This window comes from Felis catus, chromosome C1, assembly GCF_018350175.1.
Source record: "Felis catus isolate Fca126 chromosome C1, F.catus_Fca126_mat1.0, whole genome shotgun sequence".
Taxonomy (NCBI): Eukaryota; Metazoa; Chordata; class Mammalia; order Carnivora; family Felidae; genus Felis; species Felis catus.
In genome coordinates this window covers 106505499-106526086 of record NC_058375.1, presented here as the reverse complement: position 1 = coordinate 106526086, position 20588 = coordinate 106505499, and the positions used below count along the sequence as shown (strand labels likewise).

Genomic DNA, 20588 nt, shown 5'->3' with positions numbered 1-20588 from the left:
CCAGGGAAAAACTGGCACATACTTAAATAGCCAGAATTCAAGATCACCTGGAACACAAGCCACAAGAAAAGTGCAGATAAAGGGCTGTAGTAGATCAGTGAGGAGACAGATCCTTTTTAGTTGGAAGAGATAAAGTGAAAGCTTCATAGATAAGGTTCTTTTTTAGCTGGGTCTTCATATAGGTAGAATTTGGACTTGAGGAGATGGGGAAAACATTGTAGATGAAAGGAAAATATCACAAGAATGAAAACCCTCTAAAGGGGCTGGAAGGTATTTCAAATGTGACTTAACACAAACCAGTGAGAATAGTGGCCAGGTGGCCACACTGGAGCAAGTCCTGGAGACCCTCACCACATCATACACTAACCCAAAAGCTACCTGATTACAGGAACTGCATGGCCCAGCAGAGGGACAAGGGTGGCTGGGCTTCAAATGGACAATACTCAGGGGTTCAGACAAGAAGAGAGGCCACTAAATAAGGGTTCAGACAAGAAAGAAGGGAGAGGAAAATTTCAAGATTTGAATAACCAGTGTGGCCTTACCAGTGAGAACCAGCTGGAAGATCAACTCTGCCTGCAGGCAACAGTGAAAAGTACCCTTTGACTGGAGTTTGCAGTGAATGAAGGGAAATAATGGGAAAAAAAAAAAAAAAAAACAGCTGGGATTAGACCATAAAGGACCTTGAATTCCACAATGAAGAATTTAGACCAAATTTTAAAAAAAGCAATACAGACTCAGAATATTTTGAAGACATATTTAGATCCAACAGATTGGATGTGGCTCTGAAATGGTGCAACCTCCTCAGAGCAGAAATTTTAATGTGCATGTGACGGTTTTCTTGTGGGTCATTGTGAAAGAGAAAATTTCTCAACTCTGCCTTACAACAATTGAAGACCTAAAAACAATGAGGCAGAGAACTTCAATGGTTTGCACCCAGCAGCATGAAAGATGTCTAGAAGAACCCGAAGAAAATGTAGCTGTGTGCAGACAATGGGGGAAAGCAAACAGCTAACACCTCCAGCTTGCACAGGGCCCCCAGGGCTGCTCCAGGGAATTAATGAGGGCCAGCCACTGGGACAGAGGCAACGGAAGTGAGGAGGGAAGGGCTTCCAGAATGACACCCATCATATACAAAGTACAGTTTACAAAATGCACTTTGATTTAACCCACACAGCATTACTGCTGGTAGCAATTAACACTGGTATAACACCTCACCATTTAAAGAGCTCTTTTATATTTATTATCTCCTTAATTACTATCCCCATTTCACACCTAAGAAAACCAGAACTCAAATAAAAAAAACAGCTTATCTAGTAAGGGAGGGGGCTGAAACTCAAACTCAGACATTCACATTCCCTGTCTGGCATTTCCATTTATACCACAGTAGCCTCACAGGTTGTGGCTCATTCCTCAGTATTGCAAATGTGCCTTCAGTGCAGGGGGCAAGACCTCTCCTTACAGTTCTTATCTTTGAGAGGTAAACCTTCTAGCCCAGGACTTAAATGGAAGGAGCCTTATCCCAGAGACTGAGAGAATACCCTCCTCTGCATATGCTATAGTTTCTAGAAAGATCCCAGTCCTATTTTATTAACCCAATTAGATTTGGGAATCCTCAAAGGCAAGAACCATGACTTTTTTATCTTTGTATCCTCAGACCCTAGCACATAGCACAGGATCTGGTCCTCGACAAATACTCACTGAATAACTTACTGAATATAAATTTAAGACCCATAACATAAATATATTGAGATTCTCCCCCACAGAAAAGAAAAACAAACACAAAGAGTCAAATGATTCTTGGAGCAGCAAGTTATTTAACATTAAGTCATGAATGTTAAATTACACAGAATTGAAACAGAACGGCCCCTACTCTGAAACTGTATCACTCGTTCAGTCCCACAAACATGCATTGGGTCTTACTGTGCAAATTGGTTTTAATGACAAAGATGAATACAAGAGAGCTCTCATTTCCAGGAACTCACATGCCATCAGCAAATATGAAACACTGGGGCACCTGGGTGGCTCAGTCAGTTGAGTGTCCAACTTCGGCTCAGGTCATGATCTCGCAGTCTGTGAGTTCAAGCCCCGCGTTGGGCTCTGTTCTGACAGCTGAGAGCCTGGAGCCTGCTTCGGATTCTGTGTCTCCCTCTCTCTCTGCCCCTGCCCCGCTCGTGCTCTCTCTCTCTCTCTCTCTCTCTCTCTGTCAAAAATAAATAAACATTAAAAAAATTTTTAAAGAAAATATAAAACATCTATTGACATAAACCATATATATATACACACATATATATATACACATATATACATATATATACACATATATATACACACATATATATGTGTATATATATCTCAAACCCTCCCTTCCAAAACAGAATTTATGAAATACAGCAGGAGGGCCTAGGAGGGGTGTTGGAGATCAGGAGAGCTTCATGAGGAGAAGCTTCACTGAAGGAGCCATAGAATTTCATCAGAGGGAACTGAAATTAAAGATATTCCACAAACAGGGGCACCTTGATCAAGATCAAACCTCTTGATCTTGGGGTTGTAACTTCAAGCCACACGTTAAGTTGATCTTTAAAATATAAAAATAAACTAAAAAGTAAACTTGCAAAAAAAAAAAAAAAAGGATATTCCACAAACAGAGAAAGCTTGAGCAATGGCAAAGAGATATGTAAGAACAGAGGATTTTTGGGTGATAACCAATGATTCCACTTAGCCAAAGCATAGCCTCTAGTAAGGAAAATGGCACCCTCTGCCCCAACCTATCAGTGCCATATACCAGTTTCACTTGAGACATTATAACCTGCTTCACACTCTGCCCTCCACCCCTACCCATTCATCATCCTCAATGAGCTCAGCATTGATGGAAATCAGCCAGCCACCCTCACCCTCACAGCATCTTGACCTCCTTCATGCCCACTCCATGTAAATTGGGACCAGCTTAATGTCCACACTCATGCTTGGATTTTCCATCATTCATAAGGGGTCTACCTACAAACATTAAACTCACTGGAAGATAATGTTATACCAATAACTTCTCACCTCCCCAGCTCTCTCCTTCCCTCTTTTCCACTTGTTCTTTGATTTCATAGAGACTTGGTGCCACCCACCTTCCATGTCTTTGCCCCTTCATTTTCTGTCCTGTACTCAATGTCCAGTGAAGTGGACTACTTTCCTACCCATACCCTCAACTCTTTCACTGTCTTATCCTTCTGCTATATCCATTCTGTGAAACCCTAACCCTAAATCTACTCTCCACACCTCTTTCTTGGATCCAATGGCTAAATTTCTAAGCACACCTGAAGAAATATAGCCACACAATCACACAACCATATCGATTAGAGTCACTGTAAGTTGTAGCTTCCTAAGCTTTTTTAGCTGTCAGTCATTCTGGGTCAGTTCCCCTCTCCATGTCCCTCTGACATCACTGAGAACCTCCTCAAGTCCTCTGGCCACTGCCACAGGTGGCCTTGCCCCCTGCTTCTTGGCATTGACAGTGGCATCAGGGAGGCGCTCCTCCACAGCCCTCTCAAACCTACGGACTATCTACAGCTTCATTCCTGATTTTCTTCTTCCACCCACAGCTCCTGTAGTACCTTGCTCTATCATTTGTATCCTTTCAACATTTGTCTTTCCATTCTGAGAACTCCTTCTCTGTGGCCTGGGAGCCTACTCATGCCTTCCTCCCTTGGAAGGATGTTTTTAAATCCTCCCTTGGCCTAGACCCCTTCTGGCTGCCACTCCCCCTCTCCTCTTTCATAGTCAATTTTCTCAAGTGAGTAATCCACACCCCTGTCCCCCACTCCTAGCCTCCCATTCACTCCTCATTTGCCTTTCTCCCTACCACTACACTAAAACTGCTCTGGCAAAGGTCTCCTCAGATACAAATGCTAAATCCAGGGAACACATGTCAGCCTTCATCACACTCAGTCTCTCTAAAGACCTTCACCTTGTCCACCACTCCCTCCATCTTAGAGGTCTCTCTTCTGTGGACTTCATGACACCAGAGAAGGCTATGGGTGTCCTCCTGCTTCCCTGATCATGTCTCTGTTTCCTTCCTCCTCATTCTTTAAAGATTGATTTATCCACAAAAGCTGGTTGAGCCTGATCAGAAAAGGACTTCATTTTCCTTGTTAGCCACTGCCACCCCAGTGCTTAGGTCAGCTTCACACACAGGGAAGACCCTTTCTACACAACTACTAAGCACATGTACTGACTGTTGGGCACATTGTGGTGAGCAGGGCACTGGTTCTGCCCTCAAGGAGGTTGCAGTCTGGTGAGCAAGACAGCTAAGTAAACAGGAAAGGGCAGTAGAGTGCAGTAAAAGTCACATAACAAGGAACTGTGGGAGAACATTCAATGGATACACCACATGCTTAACACAATTCTGTCTCCCAGGGAGCCTCATGAAAGACACAGTGCCCAAGGTTTTTACTGGAGGCTGGTCACAGAGGCACACCCTGTCTCTCTGGCATGTACCAAAATGCCAGATTCCCAGAAGGAAAGCGGGTGTTTGGCATAAACCACAGTTTGTACAAACAGTTTAGGCACAGTGAGCCACTGTTAGGCACAATAAGGGAATGGTAGAAAACCTCCCAGAATCCAAGTTCCCAGAGGCCAGCCACCAACCTTGCAAGAAGGCCTTTCTAAGGACAGTGGTCTTGTGCCGGATATGTGTCTAGCCTAGTCTCAAGAAATGAAGAATGCTTGAAGAAGATGATTTCTCTGTTTTAGGAAAAATGATGCTAAGGGGGTGCCTGGGTGGCTCAGTGGGTGAAGCATCTGACTCTTGACCTCAGCTCAAGTCTTGATCTCAAGGTTGTGAGTTCAAGCCCCACAATGGGCTCCGTGCTAAGTGTGGAGACTACTTTAAAAAAAAAAAAAAAAAAAGGACCATGCTATGGACTTAACTATGTTCTCCCCTCCCCTACAAAATTCAAATGTTGAAGCCCTAAACCCTAATGTGACTCAACCTGGAAATAGGGTCTTGAGGAGTAATACAGTTAAATAATTAAGTGATTAAAGGTCATAAGAGCAGAGCCCTAATTCAATAGGACCGTGGCCTTAAAAGAAGAGCAAGATGTCTCCCTCTCTCAACACCACGTGAAGACACAGCAAGAAAGTGGCTGTCTGCCAGCCAGGAAGAGAACTCACTGAGAACTAAACTGGCTAGTACTTTTCATCCTGGACTTTCAGTCTCTGGAACTGTGAGAAAATAGATTTCTGTTCTTCCCTCCACCCAGTGTGTGGTGTCTGTTATGGCAGCCCGAGCAGATGAAAACAGATGAGGAGAGCGAGGAAGACAACCGGAGACACATCAGACAGAGCAGCAGAAGTCCTGAGGCGAGAGAGATTTGAAGAGCTATACCCAAATGTCACTGTTGTCAGTCCTATTCTCTCCTAAAATGATTGCATCTCTCTTCCAAACCCTCCACATCCACACAGGGCATGGATTCGATTGCTTCTGCCTTCTAAGCACTGAGCAATCCCTTCCTCCCCACTTCATGGCCATCTCCCCTTGGTCATTGCAACAATATTCAATTATGTTCCAAGCCTCCAGTCTCTTTCCTTTCTGGTACATTTTGTAGTACACCAAAAGGTGAAGTGCATCATGTCACTCTCTTCCTTAAGACTCATCAGTGGTTCTTGATAGCTCTCAGGATGCAATCCAAATTTTGGGGCAGAGCCCTTAATGTTCTGACCTATCTCTCCAGGCTCATACCCTTCAGCCTCTGCCTCACACTGACCATCACCCCACACCCAGAGTGTAGGAGTGCGGAACCACCCACAAGTCCTGAGAACACACGTGGGCTTCATCCCTCTTTACTTCTGCACGAGCCATCATGTGAGGCTTCCTCTGAAGGCAGTGCTCTGAGTTCTAAGCATTTTATATGAATTACGTCTTAATCTTCAAGACAACCACATGAAGCAAGCGCTACCATCCTCTCCACTCAGAAATGAGGAAACTGAGGCACAGAGCAGATAAATGTCTCACTGGAGCTCATAGAGATAGTGGGTTTGAACCCCACACTGTAGCTCAAGTCTGTCATTGGAAACACTGCCATACTGCCTGACTTCACTCAGCCTCACCACTGGGCCATCCGCCTGGTGGATTCTCAGGCATCCTTAAACAGCAGCTCAAGCAGCACTTTCTCCATGATGCTTTCCCTGCTCCCACAACATTAACCACTCATTTCCTCCCCAGCGTTGTCACTGTACCTCGGTCACACCCAACTATTATGTCTGTCACACTCTATTGTGTCCATTTTAGAATCTACCCAATGCTGCACAGAGCTCAGGTTGCACATAAAAAAACTCCCCACGTTTATTTTCTGAATAGCCCTTTTGCTCATCTGTACCTCATTTTAGTCTCTTGGCATCAGTTTACCAGCCCGCACTTGTCCTCGGCTCCTCACCTGCTTTAGCCCTTTAGCTTGATGCACTATTTACCTACTTTGCCAAATCTACCTTTGTCTGCCATCTATCCTGAACTCTCCTTTGATGAAAACCTGGTAATGAACCCAGCTCAGAATGACCCTGGGCAGCTGCCCAGCCCTGGCAGCCCTGACCCGAAGGAGCTGATGCCCCAGCCCGGTTCCAGACAATTCATACATATTTGGTTCAGCTCTTTTCTTTGGTTTCACTCAAGCTACTTCATGGGGCAGAAGAGTTACTGAAAGAATAACTATCTTACAGAAAATCAGGAAAATGGAACAACCAGGTTCAGGAAGGACACTAGTAAAGTTGGACTATAGGCTCTGGTTCTTAGTGCCTCACCATTTATGCAACTCAGCCAATATCCAAATAGCTACTTCTTTTATTTCTAGTTAGCAATTCATTTATTTTCCCCTCTATTCTGTACACTCTTTCTGAACTTCATAGCTTCTACTTATTCATAGCGTCCACCTCTTTGTAATTTTGATTTGCCATGACCTCATGAGTCTCTCTACGCAAATGTTCAGCTTCAGCTCTTCTAAACGTCTAATTCTCTATGTGTTTCTAATTTCAATTTCCCAAGGGCAAGATGCCTCAGCTCATCTTTCCATGTCATGTCATGAAACATCCACTACTGTCCATTCTATGGTTTGTCATTCCTTGAGTCCAGAGCTAGCCTCAATCCAATCAGCTGTGACAGTGAGCACTGGGTCAAATCATGCAAAAAGTCACCAATGGGGCTGACCCTTCAGCAGAGGCTATAAGTGAGGTGCTTTCCTTTAAAGAGGATTGTGGTATAAAAGGCCCCATGATTCACATATAGAATCATTTAGACTAATGATTCTTTAATATTTTTTAATCCTAGATTTTTCTAAGAATCAAATGAAAGCTATAGATCCTTCCCCAGAAGGAAAATCTCTTATGCAGAAAATTTCATATATAACTTAAGGGTATTTGTGGACCTCAGTAGCCATCCATGGAACACTCCCCAAACTACCAAGGGTTTAAAGTCTATCCACAGACCACCTCAAAGGCAGACACTATATCATATTCATAATTGTATGTCTTGTGCCTATACTGGGCTTAGCACATAGGTTTCCAAAAATGTTTGTTAAAGGAATAAAGTGAAGAATTCATTCATTCATTTGGTAAAAGAAGTTTTTCCCGTCCAGATAGAGGCTGAGAAGTTCATATTTTATATAAAAAGCAATAGGGCGCCATTTTGTTTCATTCTTTTGTCATGGTTTGCTTCTTAAGTAGGCAATTGATCAGAGCTGTTTGTCAGGAAAATGTGTTTTTAACAGTCAAAAGAACAGATTAGTGGGGCAAGAGACCAGTTAAGAAACTGGAGGAATGAGGGATTGAAAATCAAAATTAGAGCACTGGAGGTCAAAATAGAAAATATGGGGGGGAGATCCAAAAGAGTAAAAAAATAAAATTGATAGGAGTTGGTACTTGATAAGATTTGGGGATAAGAAAGGGATTTAGAGTCAAAACCTGGATCCAAAGTTCTCAAGTTGGAGAAGAATGGCAGAATGGCAGTACCACTAGCAGAGAAGGGGTAGATGGGAAAGAAGCAGGTTACTTCTTGAATTATTGAGTGTGGGGCTCAGGTGGGGCTTTCAAGTGGATTCAAGAAAATGTGTGTCTGATGGGGCACCTGGGTGGCTCAGTTGGTTAAGCGAGGGACTTCGGCTCAGGTCATGATCTCAGGATTAGTTGGTTCAAGCGCGCTTGGGCTCCATGCTGACTGGGCAGAGCCTGCTTGGGATTCTCTCTCTCCCTCTCTCTCTGTCCCTCCCCTGCTCACACTATCTCTACATACATACATACATACATACATACTTAAACTTTTTTTTTTAAAGAAAAAAGAATGTGGGTCTGCAGTAGCTGAGAGGCAGATTTGCTCAGAAGTGACAGCAGATGTCAGGAAGCAATTTACACCATCCACTCCAGTTTTTGAAGCCCTCACAAAGCTCTCATTTCACTGGACAGTTATAACAATGTTACGAAACAGGAAAGGCAACGTCACTACTTTTAACAGATAAGGAGATGGAACTCTGAGGAGAGAGGAGGTTTGTCAAAAGTACTGCAATCAAGTTAACAGGCCCACGAGTAGAACCCAGAGCTTCTGATTCTCAACATGACTTCCAGCTCCACTGCCCAGTGCACACAGATAAATCCCTACTCACACCGCTCCGTTTTTAATTGCAGTGGTTTGAGGTTTTGTGGGCTTAACTGTCTTCGGTTAGGGAGACGTTTGAGACAATGGTACTCCACTTGGCACAAATCACCACCGTGTATTAGCCCTCTTTAATGTGAAGGGATAGATAGCCCTGACTTCTAGGGAACTTCCACTCTACAATTACGGCCCACACTCCGTGCTGCACGTTTTTAAACGGATCTTTCTGCGTCTCTAACCGGAATGAGCTCGTTCGCGGAAAAGAGCCACGGACATCAGGCACACCACACCCAAGACCGCCATGCAGAAGTTTTAATTCAGAAAAGTCCAGAATCTTTCAGGGACAGGGAGAGACGGCGGGTCTCGGGTGAGCGGCGCGCTGGGCCACGCGGGCGGGACAGACAGGTCTGGATCTGCGCCGGGGAGGGGGTGTGGGGAAGGGGTTGGGGGTGGAGACCGGCCGGCCGGCCGGGAGCCGGGCTCGGGAGTCGGGCGGCGCCGCGCGGGGCGGGGCGGACAAGTCCGGATCTGCGCCCGAGGGGCGGAGGCGGAGGCGGGCCCGGGAGAGGTGGGAGCCGGACCCCGAGCCCGCGCCCGCCTTCCGGAGCTCACAGCCCGCCGCTGCCGCCGCCGCCGCCGCCCCGCCACAGCGCCCGCGACCGCTCCGCGCAGACATGGTAAGCCCGGCCTTTGTCGTGTCTGCCTCCGCAAAGACAGGAAAAAAGGCTCGGTGTGCTTGCCGCCACGCTGATCCTTCATTCCTGTGGGACGTAGCGGGAAGCCGAGCCGCGAAAGTCAGTCGTGGGAGGGAACTGGGGTAGAGGCTGCAAGGAAAGCAGCCGTAGGTTCCGCCTGTGTTAGCAGACGAGGGGCGGCCACCAGAGGGTCTCTGGTTCCGCCGCGCGGATGCGGTGCGAGCCGGGGGAAGAGGGGCTGCGCCCCTTACCCGATCCCCCTCGGCCGGGAAGGGGGCGAGGCGCGGGGTCGCGCTGGGCCCCTGGCCCGCCCCCGGGCTCCGGGAAGCCTGGGAGACCAGAAAAGTTAAAGGGCGGGACGCGGCGGGGGTGGGGGGGGAATCCGTCAGCACTGGTTGTTTTTGTAGACCAGGAAGGGCACTTCTCAGAACTGAGTCGTCAGAGCCCCGGGGAAAATTGGTTTCAGTAAGCTGTCGGCAACCGGCCAAGACCCCAAAGCCTGTAACCGAAGCCGCTGCCAACCAGCCGGACGCAGCCCAGACGGTGGGAGGAGCCAGGTCCCCGCCAAGCCCCTCTTCCTTCCCTTCTCCTTTGAACCCACCACCTTTTCAGGCACTCACGCCAACATCTGTTTTTCTCTTCTCAGCTCCTGCCAACCTGCTTTGAATTCTCTCTCTAGCGTTTCCATTAGGCCACCTCCAAAATCTACCTCCTGCTTGACCGCTTTCGTGAAGGGAGTCAGCAAACTTCTGCCCGCGGGCCAAATAGGGTTTCTGACCCCTGCACAAGCTACAAATGGATTTGACGTTTTTAAGTGGTTGAAAGAAAACCAAAAGAAGAATAATACTTTGTGACACCTGAAGTGACACGAAAATCAAACTTAATTGACCATAAATAAAATTTTATTGGCACACGGCCACGCCCGTTCACTTATGAGTTGTCTGTGTAGTTGCTGTCCCGCTACAAAAGAGTGACAGAGACAACATGGACCACAGTGGCCTAAGATATCTACCATCTGACCCTTTACACAACACATTTGCCAGCCTTTATCCCTGCCCACTCTTCCCTCCTTCCTTTCCATGCAAGAAGGGAATAACAATGTCCCAAGGAACCTTGAAAAGGCAGACCCAGCACCAATAGGTGGTGAAGACTGGGAACGACTGCCCTGAAGGAAGGTGGATGCCTCCCTGGATCCTCGCTAGGGTGGGGCCGGGGGAAGCACTTTGGTTAAGAATGACAACAGCAATGCTGGAATCTTTCAAGTGTTACTTCTTTTTCACATTCCTTTTTCTTCCCCCTTTCCTCAAATGTTGAGTATTCGGAATGCATTTTTAAAATTCTTTCACTGTATCCATTTACCTCACACCATTTTCTCCTTCCTATCATGGTGCCAAATACAACTGTGAGGGTGCAGTGAGCTGTGGGGAGTGCTGGCCTCCAGGCAGGAGATCTTGTTCTCCTCCCTTCAGCCTCTCTGCTTCACCTTGAGCAAAGCTTTCCTGTCTCTGGGCCTCCCTTCTCTGGAACCATCTCCCAAACTCCCTCCAGCTTTACAAATTTTACAATTCCATTTTAGTAATTCGGTAATTGTGTTTCTTTCTTTCGCTCTGGAAAATTACTTCTGAGAAGAAATACAGAGGTTTTAATTTTTTCCATGTGTGGCTGGCTGATAGCAACAGTTTTCAAGAAGGGGAAAAAAATGGTCTAAATTATAGTCCTGGTGTTAAGGAGGAAAAAAAAAAAATAAAGCAGAAAGCCACTTTGAAACTAGAGAAGCAAAGCAATCAGAATTCCCCAAGGTAAAGGGGCAGAGGAGCATCTGTAGGCCTAGAAAAAGGTCACAAAGCCCTTAATCCTCAGCCTGGACTCTTCTACCCTATATGGCATGTCCTTCCAGCTGACCTTCTTCCTGTCATCTGACATATTAAGACAGTGAAATTTTAGTCCTGATAAGGAAGACTGTTGTGCAAAAACTCTGTTTCTAGATTATGGTATTCTATTTCACTCCCAAACCCCGGACATTTTTCTTTCCTTAAAAAAAAAAAGTTCTCTCTGAGAAAAAAGAAAGCATTCCAACAACATGACTGTTGGGAAAGAATCCATCTCCAGAAGAGTTCACTAGAACCCACCTCTGGACAGGGCTTTACAGATGCTCCCACCTGCAAAGGGCAGCAGTGAGCTCAGCTAGGCTGGTAAAACACATCGTGGAGACACTGCAGATGAAAAGCCTGGGGCGGCCGGGGCAGCGGGGAGGAAGGAAGGAGCCCAAAGCTGTGCCCCTAAGGGCTCGGATCAATCCGAAGCATGTTAATTATGGGTCCCAGCTCTGAGCTCCAGGAAGTCCATGCAAAGACCAAATTAAGGGGTAAAAGCTAATTGTAAATGTCACCGTCCAAGCAAAGATCATTATTAATACCTGAAGTTTAGTAAAGCCTGAGAGGAAGGGTGTGGCTGGCAACTTTTCCAGAAAGCCTGTAGTTGATGTCTGAACCACCAGGGGGCCCTAGGCGAAGGCAGAAATGACCTGAAGACTCTGCAAAATAGAAAATTTCCCTCAAGAATTCTGTTGTAAGGAAGGCAGAGGCCAGCACAGAATTTGACACTCCAGCTCCTCCTGGTGCAACCACTGATGAGGTCCGGATCTGTAGATGCCAGGGGAGCTGCATGAGTGGCAACCTGAGAGCTCCCTTCCTGAGATCAACCTTTGTGGTTTGAAGTGACCAGAGAAGTTCCTCTGGCCATTCCTGTAAGAATTAGTGGCATCTGGAAGAAGGAACAAAGACCAAGGATTGCCGATAGGGACCTGGAGGCTGACATTCTAGGGGTGGCTCTACTGTGTCAGTTCCCTTCTCGTGGCTCTTGTTTCCTCCCATGTAAAATTAATGATTCTTAACCTTCAATATGAAAGCTGCTTTTGAACATCCAAAAAGCTCCCAAATCTCCCACCCCACACACAATAACTATGCATTTAGTTTTCTTCTAGAAAATGCAGGAGTCCCAGGAATTCGGTATTGCTTTAAAAAGAACTGAATTTCATTTATCACAGTAGCCTCTATATTTGCTTAGAAAATAGGAAATTGTTGGGGCACCTGGGTGGTTCAGTTGGTTGAGCATCCAACTTCGGCCCAGGTCATGATCTCAAGGTTCACGTGTTTGAGCCCCGCATGAGGCTCTGTGCTGAGAGCTCAGAACCTGAGCCTGTTTCAGATTCTGTGTCTCCCTCTCTCTCTGCCCCTCCCCAACTCATGCTCTGTCTCTCTCTGTCTCTCAAAAATGAATAAATGTTAAAAATTTAAAAATATAAAAAAAAGAAAATAGGAAATTATTTAATCTCCAAACAGTGCTTGGTGCACATATGGATTTGTGGGTGTATAGTTATACATGTTTACCCACAGATTCTAGAAACATCAGTAAACCCTGCCACAGTCACACTCATCCAGACAGTCTACTGCTTTAAAAAAAAAATTTTTTTTTAATGTTTATTTATTTTTGAGAGACAGAGACAGAGCATGAGCAGAGGAGGGACAGAGAGAGAGGGAGACACAGAATCGGAAGCAGGCTCCAGGCTCTGAGCTGTCAGCACAGAACCCATTGTGGGGCTCGAACCCACAAACTGTGAGATCATGACCTGAGCCGAAGTTGGGTGCTTGACCGACTGAGCCACCCAGGCGCCCAGTCTACTACTTTTAGACACACCCACGTGCTCCATGTGTACCCTCACTATATTTCACCCAGAATAAACATGTGATATGGGAGGGAAGCTCATGGAATGTGACCTTCAGTGTTTGTCTTGGGCTCTTCTGCCCCCTAAAAAACGGCCTAGTCTTTTAGGAAACTCCTTTGGCCCAAAATGAAGGTATGAGATTCTCTGGAGTGTTCTCCAGCATCCAGCCCTTGTCTGAACCCTGACTTTTCTTCTCTCAAGGCAAAAATGTCCAGCCCTACTGAGACTGAGCGGTGCATCGAGTCTCTGATTGCTGTTTTCCAGAGGTATGCTGGAAAGGATGGTAATAGCTGCAAACTCTCCAAGACAGAGTTCCTAACCTTCATGAATACAGAGCTGGCTGCCTTCACAAAGGTACTGCTCCCGGCCCCTTCCCCCAGACTACCCGTAGCTCAAAACAAGACCCTGACAAAATGGCTGGGAGTGAGGGCCCAGCAACTGACTCCCCCACCCCTGCCTCCTCTTCATTCATTCCAAGCCAGGAACCTGCACGGCAGAGGTGGAGCCCCCAGGCCTCAAGTGAGCTCTGAGTAACCATTCAAGGACCTTTCCTTCTTTTCTTTGAACACGGTGTGTTTTAAAGATCAAAGTTCTCAAACTACATGACCCAGGGAATGTTGATTTGTTTCTTTCATTTAGGGAAGGAGCATATGAAACGGTAAGTGGTGTAAAAGGATAGTTTTCAAATTTGATTTCTCCATCCCAAAGCTTCTAGGGAAGCCCTGTCCCATAGAACTTTCTGTGATGTTGGAAATAATGTTTTGTATCTATCTGCACAGTCCAGTGTGGTAGCCACCAGACACAGGTGCCACTCAAGGACAGATTTCTAAGTCCCTAATTTAAACAGCCAGTGTAACTAGTGGCTGTAAGTGTGTATATGTGTGGGGAGCTCAGAGGAGTAGAAGATGAGGCAGATCAGGGCCTGCGTCTTCTTTCCACTTCAAATCACTTCACTTCTGTGCAGTTTGTACACTGGAGTAGCAGGTGACACTTGAAAAAGTGTGCCACTACTTTTATACCACTGAATAACCCCTGTCACAGAGGAACCCGGGAATGGGAGCCAGAAAACTTGGGTTCCAGGCACAGGTCTTCCCCTTAGGCGAGTCACTTCCCTGTTTGAGTCTGTCACTGTGTCTGGGAAGTGGGAGTGTTACTAACCCCTAGCCTGTACCTCACACTCTTGTGAGAATGAGATGTGGCAACATAACTGAAAGTATCTTAGAAAGTACAAGGTCAGGTACCATTAATAGTATCATTATTATGGTTATTATTACCTTTGCAGAACCAGAAGGACCCTGGTGTCCTTGACCGCATGATGAAGAAACTTGACACCAACTCCGATGGGCAACTGGACTTCCAAGAATTTCTTAATCTTATTGGCGGCTTGGCCATAGCTTGCCACGACTCCTTTTTAAGGTCTACCCATTTCCAGAAGTAAATCTGAGGGGGGCTCTTGGGCCTGGCCTGCAGACCACCCCCTTTCCTTCAAAACAGCCTCCCAGTCATCATCTCCTCATCACATCCTACACGTCCTTGAGCCCAGAGCATCCACTGCCCCGTGCAGGCCAGTCCTGCTGGTGGTAAATAAAGAAATGGCGTTTTTTAAAATTTACGCTAGAGAGTCAGTACATTTGTGCCAAGGAGGAAGCAGCATGGGAGGGATTAGCCTGATGGAAGCAGTTCCCAGAACTGCACAGTAAATAGTGAAAATACACCTTGGGTGTATTTGTAAGTATGACTCATGGTACCAACAGAATCATTCCAGATCACTCAGACTGATGGAGAGATGTCACTTGTTACTCAGTAAGTGTCTATTCACTCCTCCTACAGGCGCTACCACAGGCTCTGAGGATACAGTCAGCAAGACAGACAAGGTCCCTCATTCACCGAGCTGACTTTCTGGGGCAGGGGGGAGAGGGGAGAGGCAATGAATAAGCAAACAAGACAACTAGATAAATCCTATGGAGGAAAGACTACAAGGTGGTATGTTACAGGTTACAGGGGCTGGGGAGGGCATTCTTCTGAGATCTCATGTGTGCTGACATCTGAAGGATGAGACAGAGCAAACATTTGGAAAGATGGAGGAGGGACTTCCACGAGAAGGAACAGTGAGGTTCTGAGGTGAGAAAGAGCAGGACGCTGGAGGAATGGAAAGGAGGCCAATGTGGTCAAGGTCTTTGTATTGGGATGTGGGTTTCCTTATTTACATCGGACTTGGGCCAGTGTCAACATTAGTCTTCATTTTCTAAGCCCTCTGATAAAGCAGCAGGGAAAGAGCCTAGAAAAAGGGACCAGAAGGCTGACCCAGGGCTAAAAATAATATGGGGCACCTGGGTAGCTCAGTTGGTTAAGTGCCCAACTTCAGCTCATGTCATGATCTTGTGGTTCATAGGTTCAAGCCCTGCATCGGGCTCTGTATTGACAGCTCAGAGCCTGGAACTTGCTTTGGATGCGGTGTCCCCCTCTCTCTCTACCCCTCCCCCGCTCAAGAGAAGTGTGTTTTTGCATCCCTAAGCAGCACAGGTTAAAGCAATTGTTTCCAGAGGCCCTCAGATTCCTTATCCATCTGTGTGAGTTTTCTTAGTAAAAATCTCTCTGGATTGCAGTTTCTGCCCTCATAAATTAATAGAATGAATCAGACCATTTCTGGGACTGCTTGTTTGGTTCTGACATTCCAGAATGAAGACCAGTGCCTAGGCTGGCAAGTCCCTAAATTTTTCGAGTAGAATTTGTAACTACTTCTTGGATAAGTTCCTTAATTCATTAAAAAGTGTTATTATCCCAAAGAACACTGAGCCAGGGAAGAGATGGAAAAACACCAGGCACCCTAAGTTTACTGGCTGATTTGCTGTTCTACCAAGAAATCACTAGCCGTGGCTTTAGGACATCAGGTTGAGGGAACTAACTGAGAAATCTTTACTTGCTTGGCTCCTTCGAGTTTTGAAAGAAGACAGACCCAATCTGTACCAAGCTTCTAATTCAAGATTGAAAACAACTATCTGAAGTGTCTGTTTGGAAGGTGAGTGATGGAGAGAGACCTCACTCCACATCATGGAGAGAGACAGAAGGCATTGGTTGGGGGAAGTGGTGATGAGCTCAGTGAAGGTTGCTGTATTTAAACTGCCAACTGCCCTTAGTAGGTCCAGTTGGCATCTGCATTTGAAGTCTGGGGAGAAGACCTGGCTTGAGAAACAGGAGGACTTGGTTCCCTCGGTTAAGGGTAGGAGGAAGAGGAAGAAGACTGAGCAAAGGAGAACAGAGGAGAGTCTGAGAGGTCTGGGAAGAGGAGCAGGACAAGATCACGGTTAGGAGCCACATCAGACAATCACGGTCCTTCAAAGCTGCTGCTTTTCCACACCGTGTGCAGAGCCTCCCTCCCAGGCCTCACACTCTGCCTGCGCATCTCGCCTACTCTGGTCTTATTTACTAGTAGAGGCCAATGACCACGCGAATCTGTTTCCTCAACCCACTTCTAGTTCCTGAGCTCCAATGCTGCCTCCTAGATTTCTCCATATAAAATAATACAGGTTTGGGAGCGCCTGGGTGGCTCAGTCGGTTGAGTGCCCGACTCTGGCTCAGGTCATGATCTCAAGGTTCATGAGTTCGAACCCCACGTCAGGCTCACTGCTGTCAGTGCAGAGCCCACTTCAGATCCTCTGTCCCCCACTTCCCTCTATCTGCCCCTCCCCCGCTCACACTCTCTCAAAAATAAACATTTAAGAATAATAATACATGGGGCACCTATAATAAAATAATACAGGTATCTTTCACGTACTCAAGTATTAAAGATTTACTTAAAATGTGTAAGACTGTTCTGTGTATCTGTGTATTCATTCCCAGAGTGAATAAGGCAGAGAAGACTCTTGTCTTCAAGAAACTTGCACTCTGGTTCATTGTACCCCAAACTGAACTCACTGTGCTCCCAAGCCCCCAGCAGGCTCCTCCTCCACTGCCCCCATCTCAGGAAATGGCACCTCCATCCACCTAGCCACCCTGCCCAGAAACATGGAAGTCACTCCTCACATTCACCCAAGCCCTCAAGCTCACCAAATGCACCAAGATAGCCCTCAAACCCGCTCCAGCCTCCCCCTGACCCAGGCACCACAGCCTCTGTCTGGATACAGCAGCACCTTCCTCTGCGGCCCTGCCCCTCTCCAGACCCTCCTTCCTGAAGCCTCTGATGCCGTTGCTCTCCAGCTTAAAGCCTTTTGGCAGACTCCATGAGGCTCTTGGGCATGTAAGGGACACAATGCGCCCCCACTTAGCTTGCTGCGCATTGGACCTCCCCTGCTTTGCCCTCACAGGGGCACCCTCTACATTCCAGCCATCAGGACCCTTACTTTTCTCAACACACTGGGCTGCACTCACTTCCCGGCCTGAGCTCTCTGCCTGGAGCTCTGTCCCACCCTCCCCACACCCATTCCCAGGTATGGTTCCACTTACCCTGGCTTCTCAGCCTACATGTTTTTTTCCTCCAGGAAACCTCGCGATACGAGGTAGGGATGAGGGGGCCCTTCCATGTAGGATCATGCTGTGTGCTTCCTGTGTCATGGCACTCAAACTAACTGGCCTCTGTTTTTCCTGGTGACCTTCAAACTCATGGCATTGACCTATACGCTCATGACTTACATTTATATATCCCCAGCCCAAATCTATCTCTAGAATTCTCAAGTCATTGGTTGAACCCAACATCTCTACCTGGCTGTCCCACAGCCAGGATTCTTGTTGCAGCTGACAGGAAATTCAGTTTAAACTGTAAGCAGAGCAGGAATTTATTGACTCATATAACTAAACAGCCAAGGGACAGCTTTAGCTTCAGCACAGCCAAAGGGATGGTGTCTTTCTAAATTCCTGGCCTGTTTCCACCCCTAGGTGAACCAGTGGGTCTGCAGGCCTGCCATGCACAGATCAGTGGGAGCCTGGACCGTGTACCTGACCTTAGTTGGAACTGGGGTGGGGTCCCACCCAAAGTACAGAACCAAGAGTTGGGGAGAGTGGGTCAGGTGGGGGAGACGGATGCTACAAATACAAGGCGCACACCCACTAAGGAACACGTATCTCAAACACAACATGTTTGAAACTGGACTCTAGGGTCAACTCCAGAACAACACAGGAGTCAGGGCACCAATGCGCACACAATCAGAAACCCACATGTAACTTTTTAAAACAATATTTATTTATTTTGAGAGAAAGACAGAGAGTGCACGTGTGTGAGCTGGGGAGGAGCAGAGAGACAGAGGGAGAGAGAATCCCAGGCAGGCTTGGTGTAGCCAGCCCAATGTGAGCTCGATCCCATGAACTGCAAGATCATGAGCTGAGCCAAAATCAAGGGTCAGACGCTCAACTGACTGAGCCACCCAGGCACCTCTGAAAATCCACATAGTTTTTGACTCCCCATAAACTTAACTACTAATAGCAAGAACCACAAGAGATTACTTTTTACTACAATACACAATTTACCAGCCAGGCAACTGTTCAGGTGGCGGTATTAGCATCACACAATGTTTTGTGCAGATACTGGGACACTCAAAGCATCTGGGCTCTCTGCAATGACAACAACGGGTGTCTACAAAATTATTACAGTAGCATATATACTACAGTGAGTTCTATGCACATTTCATACTGCATTTTTATGCTTTACATTTTACGCTTTACATTTCTCTTGGTGGTGCCACATACAGTCTGTAAGTGTGTGTAAGTTTTGATAAAATTCAACTTTTATAATAGATTTCTGTATACTTTATGCAGGAAGTAATAAAATAGACTAGTATTTACATATATTTTATGCACTTATGACATACCTCTTTCTTAACATTTTTGATATTTCGGCTATGCAGTTCATGAGTTTTTTCAAATTGTTACAAATCTCTAAAAAAAAATTCCAATATATTTACTGAAAAAGATTCACATGTAAGTGGACCTGCCCAGTTCAAACCTGTATTGTTCAAGGCTCAACTCTACATCTTTCTCCCGGAACCCGCTCTTGTTTCATTCCTGGTTTCAGTGAATTACACCACCATCACCCAGCTGTCCAAACCAGGCACCTGGAGATAATCCTAGACGTCTCATGCTCACAACCACATCCAGTCATCACATCTTGGGTTTTACTTCTGGCACATGCATCTCCTCCTCTCCACCCTTGTTGCCTTCTTTCAGACTTTCTTGTAACTGATTCGTTTAACCATCTCCCCATTCTTTCTAAAAAAACTGCTGACTGATGACCAAAGAACCACAAATGTCCAAGGGTAATGGATAACTCTAGGGGAGCCCCCATCAGTGAAATCATGTGTTCGCTAAGAACGTAATTGTGTTTGTTCCTAAACCTGTTTATATCAGTTGTACTTATTCTTTATAACCTGAAATTTAATTAGTCTATAAACCAATAAAATATGGGTATAGATAGTTGTTTTATGAAAGTCAAATTGAATTCTTTTCAAAGACTTGATTAGGGAATTTCACTGAAGATCATTGTAGTTGATGTAGTTGTATCTGAGACAACCATGAACAAATGAGGAAGAAACTGGTAAAAATCTAGAAACATCTTTCACTCAGATTGCCCCATAAGTATCTTTAAATTTTCCATTAAAAAAAACCTAAAAATCATTATGAATATGATTTACACTAGAAAGATAGCAAAATCCTGGTAAACGTACATTTTTTTTTAATGTTTATTTATTTTTGAGAGAGACAGAGACAGAATGCGAGTGGGTTGAGGCAGAGAGGAAGGGAGGCAGGCTCCAGGTTCCGAGCTGTCAGCACAGAGCCGACGTGGGGCTTGAACTCACAAGCTGTGAGATCATGACCTGAGCTGAAATCGGACGCTCAACCGACAGAGCCAACCAGCTGCCCCCATACATGTTTTAAGTAAATGTTTGAAATATTGTTACTTTTATAAATACCCATTTGAACTGATTTCTTTTTTCTTTTTCTTAATTTTTTTTAATGTTTATTTTTGAGAGAGAGAGGTAGGGAGGGGCAGAGAGAAAGGGAGACACAGAATCCAAAGCAGGCTCCAGGCTCTGAGCTGTCAGCACAGAGCCCGATGCAGGGCTCGAACTCACGAACTGTGAGATCATGACCTAAGCTGAAGTCGGACGCTTAACTGACTGAGCCACCCAGGCGCCCCTGAACTGATTTCTTTTAATTAATCAGCTAATTACTGGTCCCTCTCCTTTGGAAAAGACAGCCTCTACTATTTTGCAATAAGCTCTCTTACTCTTCTCCCTGTCCCCAGTTTGACCTCTTCCACTCCTTTCTCCACCCTGTGATCAAAGAGGTTTTAAAGGCAGACTTGATGGGGTCACTCCTGTGGTAAAACGGCATTGGTTCCTCTCAACATGCAGGATAGAAACCAGACTTGTCCTGGGGCACTCAAGAGTCATCACGGTCTGGTCACTGCCTGCCCTCCAGTCTCGCGAAGCTTTATGCCTCTATGCCTTCATAACCTCTTCTTGCTGCCCTGCAGGCCCACTGCCCCTTTTCCACCTCTTCCTGCTCATCCTCTAGAGCAGCACAAGTGTCATCTGCCTTGAGAAGTCTTCCCTACACC

General features: G+C 46.1%; 1 protein-coding gene across 1 annotated transcript; it reads left to right on the top strand.

The window, feature by feature from the left end:
* Positions 1-9161: 9161 nt before the first annotated feature.
* Positions 9162-14651, top strand: S100A11 (S100 calcium binding protein A11). Its single transcript, XM_003990641.5, has 3 exons — positions 9162-9297; positions 13241-13393; positions 14322-14651. The coding sequence occupies exons 1-3, from the start codon at positions 9295-9297 to the stop codon at positions 14475-14477; spliced, it is 312 nt and encodes a 103-aa protein (XP_003990690.2). The 5' UTR covers positions 9162-9294; the 3' UTR covers positions 14478-14651.
* The last annotated feature ends 5937 nt before the right edge of the window (positions 14652-20588 follow it).

Coding starts and splice junctions, on each gene's coding strand:
- S100A11 (XM_003990641.5), top strand. Junction 13,394..14,321: donor AGCTGGCTGCCTTCACAAAG/GTACTGCTCCCG, acceptor TTACCTTTGCAG/AACCAGAAGGACCCTGGTGT.